Source organism: Budorcas taxicolor, chromosome 7 (genome assembly GCF_023091745.1).
Source record: "Budorcas taxicolor isolate Tak-1 chromosome 7, Takin1.1, whole genome shotgun sequence".
Taxonomy (NCBI): domain Eukaryota; kingdom Metazoa; phylum Chordata; class Mammalia; order Artiodactyla; family Bovidae; genus Budorcas; species Budorcas taxicolor.
The window spans coordinates 20204257-20212424 of NC_068916.1; the positions used below are offsets into that span (position 1 = coordinate 20204257).

The window sequence follows — 8168 nt, forward strand, 5'->3', positions numbered from 1 at the left end:
GGGACGAGGGAGCCTGGTGGGCTGCCGTCTGTGGGGTCGCACAGAGTCGAACACAACCGAAGCGACTTAGCAGCAGCAGCAGCACTCAGCAGTGGCTCAGCGGTAAAGAACCGGCCTGTCAACCCAGTAGACGCAGGTTCATCAGGAAGATCTCTAGAGAAGGAAATGGCAACCCATTCCAGTATTCTCACCTGGGAAATCCCATGGACAGAGGAGCCTGGCCAGCTACAGTCCATAGGGTCGCAGTCAAACACAACTCAGCAATTGAGCACGCACGCATGCACTATTATCCCCAGTTTACAACTGAGGAAGCCAGAAGCTCAGCGAAATAAAGTTAAGCATAACCGAGCCATTCTGCCAAGCCGAAAGCCTGTGTACAATATGTTCCCCGTGCCGCTTTTGGCACCCCTGCAGTCGGAAAGTCCATCTCTCATGCGCCTTTAGTATTTTTCCAGTCCCATTTCTTCTATCTGCGACCCCTTAGAATAATGACCAAAGAGGTAGCAGTCAAGCAGTGATTTTTGACCGCACTTTGCAGTTGAGGAAATAGGCTCAGAAGCCTGTCGGAGCTTTCACTCCAAGTAAATGAAGGCTTTGGATTCGAACTCGTGATCCACGTATCTGGCACTCCTGCGCGGGCGAGGTTGTCTGAGAGAACTACATTTCCCAGCAAGCCCAGCGGGAATGCGCATGCCCAGTGATCCAGGATCGCTGCGCGGATCTGGCAGGCGGCGGCGGAATTGGCAGGAATTGGCAGGAATTGGCAGGCGGCGGTCACTGGAAACACGGTACCAGCTCAGGTTAGGGATTTCGGCGCCCCCGCGGGTTGAGACCACCTCGGTTTGGTAAATGAGTGTCCCGGAGGGTCATAGAGAGGTCTGGAGCCAGCATCTGAAGTCACGGGTCTGAAGTCTTGAGTCTGGGGTCTACGAGAGGACTAGGGTCTTAACTCTCAGCTTTAAGCTCCAGTTTGTGTCTTCAGGCTGGGTCTGAGGTCCAGGTCTGAGTCTGGGGTTGATCTTGAATGTGGTATTGGAGCTTTTGAGGTGACTCTGCTTTCTGGCATTTTGGAACTCTAGTATTTAGTCTGAAGTTCTGGATCTGAAGTCTTGGACTGAGGTCTTGAGTCCCTGGGTATCGGGTCCCTACACCTGTCGGGTCTGTGTAGTCAGAGTGTGTCTCTGGGTCCCACATTCTGGGGAAGGAACACTTGGAAGAATCAGGGCTGGGGTGTACAGGGTCCACGGGTGGGAGGGGGAGGTCTGGGGTTTGGAGCCCAGGAATCCACTGCCTTACAACTGCTGATTCTACACCTCGATTTCCTCCCCTGTAAAATGAGGATCATGGCAGAATCTTCCTTGCGGGGTATAGTGGGGATTAAATTATGTGTTCTCTATGAACATTTACCGGGCTAGATTCTAGTACCAAGTTGGCAGCTGGAAAATCTCATCTTTTTTTTTTTTTTTTTTTGGTGTGCTTTGGGTCTTCATTACTGCATGGGCTTTTCTCTGGGTGTGGAGAGTAGGGGCTGCTCTTGAGCTGAGGTGCATGGGCTTCTCATTGTGGTGGCTTCGGCTCTACAGTGCAGGGGCTCCGGTAGTTGCGGCTCCCGGGCTCTAGAGCACGGACTCGGTAGTGTGGTTCACTGGGCTCAGTTACTCCATGGCATGTGGGATCTTCCCAGATTGGGGATCGAAACCCATGTCTCCTGCATTGACAGGCTGATTCTTCACCACTGAGCCATCAGGGAAGCCCAGAAAATCTCATTTTTGATTCTCCCTTTCAGATGCTGGCTTGAGCCCAGGGTCCAGGCATGGAATTCCTGACAGCCTCCCAACCCCCTCCAGGACCTCCAGCCATGGACTTGGAAGAGCCCAGGGACACACTTTTGCCCTCTCAGGACCTCACCCGTGATCGCCAGTGGGACCCCACACCAGGAGGCTCCAGCAGCCTGAGTCAGATGGAACTTGATGGGCTAAATATTCAGGACCTGGTGCAACAGTTTGAAACTCTGCCGGGTGACCTGGTGGGCCTGTCCCCGGATGGACCCCCGTGCCCCCTGCACATTGCCACCGGCCACGGCCTGGCCCCGCAGGACATGGCTGACGCCCATGGGCTCTTGTCCGCTGAGGCTGATCGGGAAGACTTGCTGAATCTGTTGCAGCAAGATGAGGGCCCTCCTTCCCAGAAACCTCCTCCGGACCCTGCTCCTCGCCTGTTACAGCCCCCCGAGGACCCAGAGGAGGACACTGGCCTCCAGGAGTGGACGGAGGGAGCCTCCGCCGAGCAGGATGAGGACAGGAGCTCCAGTAGCTCCCCAGAACCCTGGCTGGAGACCTCACCTCTGGTTACTCCTGACGAGCCACCTGCCAGTGTCCAGGTAGAGCCCACCCCACCCCCCAGGCCTCCACTGTTGGGAGCCAAACAGGAGGACTCAGGCCTGCCCCTCTTCTGTCTTCTTCCAGAGACCCAAGACCCTGGCTTCCTACCCTGCCCTCCAGGAGGGTGAGTGTCCCGCCCCAGGGGCTCAGGGGTTTCAGAACAGCCCAACCCGAGTTTCCAAAATCTCGCACAAAGTTAGCCCATGAGGAGTGGCTTCTCGAGAGGCCCTGAGGTTGGTTTTGAGTAGATTCTGTACACCCAGGAGAAGAGAGACAGTCTTGAGAATGTTCTGGAATGGAGGGCAGCCTTGGCAAATTGTAGGACTTGATTCTAGAGCAGGAGTTGGCACATTACCATCCATGGCCCTTCTGCTATGTCTGGTGAGCTAAGATGGCTTCTGCATTTTTAAATGGTTGAAAAAAATTAGAAGTATTTCTTGATGGGTGAAAATGATAGGCAATTCAAGTTTCAGTATCCACAAATAAAGTTTTATCAGGACAAACTCAAGCCCATTCATTCAAGTGTTGTCTGTGGCAGCCTTCATGTTGCCACAGGCCAGGTTGAGTAGTTGCATCAGAGACCATAGGAAAAATAATTACTGTTTGGCCTTTTGCAGAAGAGTTTGCCAGTCTGCCCTCAAGGCATGAGAAGTACTGTTCTGGCCACCTGGAATGTTCAAGAATATTCTCCCCCCATGCTGCCTGAGGCTCTAGGTCAAAGGACAAGTTCTGTAATCATGGGAAAGGACGCTGGTTTGGACTTGTAGTTCCAAGAAGGTTCTAAAGTCATGGAGCTATGATTGACCTAGCAAGTTCCAGAACCTGGCATTTTGCCTCTGGTTAAATGTGACCTGGGCTGCTTAGGGCGTTTTGGAATGATGAGCAGAGCTGTCGAGTTTTCCCCCGACTGAGCAGTCTAGAACCATGGAGTAAATAGAATTTATCTCTGATTTCTAGACCATTAGGAGCTGTTCTAGAACTGGGCAGGGCTGTCCAGTTCTAGAGTCGTCAGAAAGTTCTAGAGCTATACAGCAGAAATACAATTCTAGCCACATATCACTTGAAATTTCTTAGTTATCCACATTAAAAAACCACTCAAAATTAATTTGTTGTTGTTCAGTCGCTGAGTCACATCCAACTGTTTGCGACCCCATGGACTGCAGCATGCCAGGCTTCCCCGTTCTTCACTATTTCCCAGAGTTCACTCAAACTCATGTCCATTGAGTCGGTGATGCCGTCCAACCATCTCATCCTCTGTCACCCCCTCTTCCTGTTGCCCTCGATCTTTCCCAGCATTGGGGTCTTTTCACATGTGTTGGCTCTTCCCATCAGGTGGCCAAAGTATGGGAGCTTCAACTTCAGCATCAGTCCTTCCAGTGAATATTCAGGGTTGATTTCCTTTAGGATTGACTGGTTTGATCTCCTTGCAGTCCAAGAGACTCTCAAAAGTCCTCCCACACCACAGTTGGAAGGCATGAATTCTTCAGCGCTCAGCCTTTTTTATGGCCCAATTCTCACATCCGTATATGACTACTGGAAAAAATTAACTTTAAAGTTAACCCAACATATTTAAAATGTTATTTCAATGTACAATTAACATTTTATAATTATTATTTTGTAATATGAGGGTTTCAAAATCCAGTGTCACATTTTACACTTGCAGCATGTCTCAGTCCAAACCAGCTGCATTTCAAGTGCACAACGCCGGCCTGTGCCACTATACCCTAGTGGATGGTGCATCTCTGAAACCCCAGAGCAGAGTTGTCTGTTGTCCTGGAATGCTGAGCTCATGAAGGACAAAAGGACAGAACTGGCTGACCTTTGAGTTCACGGGTGTGTGGTTTCATTCCCTGGGGCCTACATCTGTGGTTCTCCAAAAAAGCAATAGCTATTGGTTAGCATATTCTAGAATCACTGGCATTCCTGTCTGGCTCTAGGTTACTCAGGGAATTCTAGAGCCGTGTGGGCAAAGCTTTTTGAGGTTCTGGGCTGGGTTGGGGGGTTCTAGAACTATGAGCCAAGTTGTTTGTTTCCGGACGTTCAGATCATTAGAATTTCCAGGTACACCTGCAGTTGTGAATCACGGTGGGGATTGTAGAACCCATGGAAGGGCTTCTGGATGCTCTCTGTTTTTAAAATTGTTTATTTATTTGGCTGCACCAGCTCTTAGTTGCAGCAGGTGGGATCTTTCATTTCAGCATGTGAGATCTAGTTGCCTGACCAGGGATCAAACCAGGGCCCCTGCATTGGGAAGATGGGGTCTTAGCCTTGGACCACCAGGGAAAGTCCCCCCAGTGCTATCTTGATTAAGAAGTTCTGGAATCATAGAGTGGAGAAATCTGATTCTAGGTTTCTAGAATCCCTGGCAGAATTCTGTGGTTTGAGACCCTTCAGGGAGTTCTATACTCGTGGATCAGGAGCCCCTGGGGTTCTCGATAGAATGAGAGTTTGAGCTATGTGGACAGTTGGCTGTTTGTATTCTGCACAGTTCTATGACCATGGAGTTGAGCTATGGTCCTAGGCTGATTGGAGAGAATTCTAGAACAGTGGGCATACCTAACTGTTTCTAGATTGATTGAGATTCCTGAACTATCCAACGGAGTTGACCATGGTTCTAGGATGTCACATGTCTTAGAAATAAGAGTGATGCTGTCTGGTTCTAGCCTGATTCCTGGAATTCCAGAAACACAGGGTGGAGGCGTCTGTGGGCACTAGAGCTGTTTTTGGGTCTGGCCATGGTTCTAGACCCACAGCCTGCTCCTGAAACTGCGTGCTCTGCCTGAGAGTTCTTGCGCCCTGGGCAGACCAGGCTCTAGATGGACGGGGGGCTCTCCATCTATGAGGATCAAGCCTCTGGTCCATGGCTCTGGCTGATGGAATGGCTTTGGGACCCCAGAATGGGTGGACCTGTGTGGCTCCAGGTGCTGAGCCGCAGAGCAGAACTTTGTGTTTCCAGACCATCCAGGACTCTGGGAGGAGCCCATAGGGGTGGATGAGGCTGGCGGGGGTTCTAGGGGGCTGACCCACCTCTGCTGTCACCCTCAGTATCCGGCCCCTGCGACCATGAAGACCTCCTAGACGGTGTCATATTTGGGGCCAAGTACCTGGGCTCCACCCAGCTGGTGTCCGAGCGGAACCCACCCCCCAGCACGCGCATGGCGCAGGCCCAGGAGGCTATGGACCGTGTGAAGGTGAAGCCCTGGGCTGGCGGGTGGATGGGCAGGCAGGCAGGCTCCTCCGAGACCCCCTGAGCCTGGGGCGTCAGAGTCTGGGTCTTTGGGGGTCTCCACGCCCCACCCTGCCCCCCACAGGCCCCCGATGGGGAGACTCAGCCCATGACGGAGGTGGACCTGTTCGTCTCCACCAAGAGGGTCAAGGTCCTGATGACCGACTCCCAGGTACTGGGTCGGGCCTGGCCTCTGGGGCGTGGGGGGCTCCACCAAGGACAGGGCCGAGCAAGCCTCCTGTAGGCCACCCAGCTCACTCTCCCCACTCCCGCCAGGAGGCCATGATGGACCACGCCCTGCAGACCATCTCGTACATCGCCGACATCGGCAGCACACTGGTTCTCATGGCCCGGCGGCGCCTGGCCCAGAGGCCAGCAGCCCAGCCCCACAGCCGCCGCCTCTATAAGATGATCTGCCATGTTTTCCAGTCGGAGGACGTGAGCAGCGGGCTCTGGGTGTCCTGGGGGCGAGGGGGTACTGCTTGGGCCCCTCCCCTCCAGCAGAGCCCCACCCTGTCACCCTTACGTTCTTCCATCCCCACCCTGCTCTGGGCCCCAAGCCGTGCATCCCTGGCCTTCCTGTAAGACATTGAGACTGGCAGCCGCCTCCACAAGCCCTCCCCGCCCCAGGCCTGTCTCCCTTCCCCTCCCCTAGATTCTCAGGCAGAGGCTTGGGAGGCAGTCCCACTTGGGGGTACAAAGGCCAGCTCTGGGAATATCAGTGTATTGGTGGGGGACCTGAAGGAGATAGGCGGGACCCCCAGAGAAGTGCCGCCCACCCCACAGGCCCAGCTCATCGCTCAGGCCATCGGCCAGGCCTTTGCCGTGGCTTACAGTCAGTTCCTGCGGGAAAGCGGGATTGACCCCAGCCAGGTGGGCACCCAGCAGAGCCAGGGGGCCATGGGTCCCAGCCACCTCCACAATGGGGACCTCGACCACTTCTCCAACAGCGAAAACTGCAGGGAGGTGAGCAACCTGGCCCCCTCACCCCAGCCCACCAAGTGGACCTGAAGAACCCTCCCACCCCGTTCCTCCCACCTCTTCTAAGCTTCCCTCAAGTGCTACCCGTGGCCCCACAGGTGTTCATCGAGAAACGCCGGGGTGAGGGTCTGGGTGTGGCCCTGGTGGAGTCGGGCTGGGGCTCCCTGCTGCCCACCGCTGTCATTGCCAACCTGCTGCATGGGGGCCCCGCTGAGCGGTCGGGGGCCCTCAGCATCGGCGACCGCATCACTGCCATCAATGGGACCAGCCTGGTGGGGCTGCCCCTGGCCGCCTGTCAGGCTGCCGTCCGGGTGAGTGCTCCAGGGTGGAGAGCCTGCGAGGCCCACTCTGCCCCACCCCCATGTGGCTCCCAGGCACTTACGGAAACCGAGGCTCAGAGAGGAGAAGCCCAGGAACACCCTGCTGGTGCCAGAGCAGGATGGAATGCAGACAGCGTTGACTCTGCCACGAGGCAGCAAGGGTGTTGAGTCTTGACCCTTGTTGCCCAAACGGGGCAACTTAGGCCCAGAGATGGGGAGGGACCTGGCCAGGCCAGAAGGGCAGGACTGACACGGTCCGTTCCGTGTTACTGTCTGTAGCCCTGTCCTGTGGGCACTGCTGGAACCTCACTTTTGACCATAACTGAAGCCCAGGGAGATGAGAGGTGCCACAGCTCTATTAGGCTGCCCAGCTCTGGTCTGGGTTCTTAATCACTTCTCAAGAGTTCTTGTAGAATCTACAGCTTCCATTTTATGAGTGGATAAACTGAGGTCCAGGAGGTTGCAGTTTGACTGGAAGTCTGGCAGCACCCCACCCACGACCCCTCTGTGGAGGTCCAGCCAGGCCAACAGCCCCCGTCCTGCACAGGAAGTTAAGTCGCAGACGCTGGTGACCCTCAGCATCGTCCACTGCCCTCCGGTTACCACGGCCATCATCCGCCGGCCGCACGTCCGTGAGCAGCTGGGCTTTTGCGTGGAGGACGGCATCGTGAGCTCCCAGCCCAGGGACCGGGGAAGGGTTTGGGGCAGCCCCAATCCCGGCCCCCTGAGCAGCATGGCCCTTCCTCTCTCCCCAGATCTGCAGCCTCCTTCGGGGTGGCATCGCTGAGCGTGGGGGCGTCCGTGTGGGGCATCGCATCATTGAGATCAATGGGCACAGTGTGGTGGCCACACCCCACGCTCGCATCATCGAGCTGCTCACAGAGGCCCACATTGAGGTGGGTGGGGCCTTGTGGGAGGAGCCAGTTGTGGGCATGGTCTAGTGGGAGGTGCCCAGCCCCAGCCTCGGCCTCTTCTTCACCCCAGGTCCACATCAAGACGATGCCCGCCGCCACCTACCGCCTGCTCACAGGCCAGGAGCAGCCAGTGTACCTGTGATCGACTACCTTCACCCCCACCACTGTGCCTTAGCCCCTGCCGGCCCTGGAACTCAGTCTGCGGAACCTCCTCGGCTGGCCAAGGTCCCAAGGTTTCTAGGCTCTATGTTATTTTTTGATGTAAAAAATTAAAGCTTGCTGAATGGGCAAAATCTCAGATCTGGGTCTGTGAGGTCGACAGAGGAAAGACAACAATGACTGTGGC

General features: G+C 55.1%; 1 protein-coding gene across 1 annotated transcript; it reads left to right on the top strand.

Annotated features, from left to right (window-relative positions):
• The first annotated feature begins 700 nt into the window (after positions 1–700).
• Positions 701–8105, top strand: APBA3 (amyloid beta precursor protein binding family A member 3). Its single transcript, XM_052643848.1, has 11 exons — positions 701–788; positions 1787–2380; positions 2466–2505; positions 5427–5572; positions 5693–5779; positions 5884–6045; positions 6394–6573; positions 6687–6899; positions 7456–7575; positions 7664–7804; positions 7893–8105. Exons 2-11 carry the CDS (start codon positions 1814–1816, stop codon positions 7962–7964), a joined length of 1728 nt encoding a protein of 575 aa, XP_052499808.1. The 5' UTR covers positions 701–788; positions 1787–1813; the 3' UTR covers positions 7965–8105.
• Positions 8106–8168: the final 63 nt, after the last annotated feature.

What these genes read in the sequence shown, in the direction of transcription:
- APBA3 (XM_052643848.1), top strand. Translation starts at nt 1,814, where the DNA reads ATGGAATTCCTGACAGCCTCCCAACCCCCTCCAGGACCTCCAGCCATG. An exon ending in TCCTGATGACCGACTCCCAG is followed by an intron (nt 5,780 to 5,883) that starts GTACTGGGTCGG and finishes CACTCCCGCCAG; the next exon opens with GAGGCCATGATGGACCACGC. An exon ending in CCTGTCAGGCTGCCGTCCGG is followed by an intron (nt 6,900 to 7,455) that starts GTGAGTGCTCCA and finishes CGTCCTGCACAG; the next exon opens with GAAGTTAAGTCGCAGACGCT.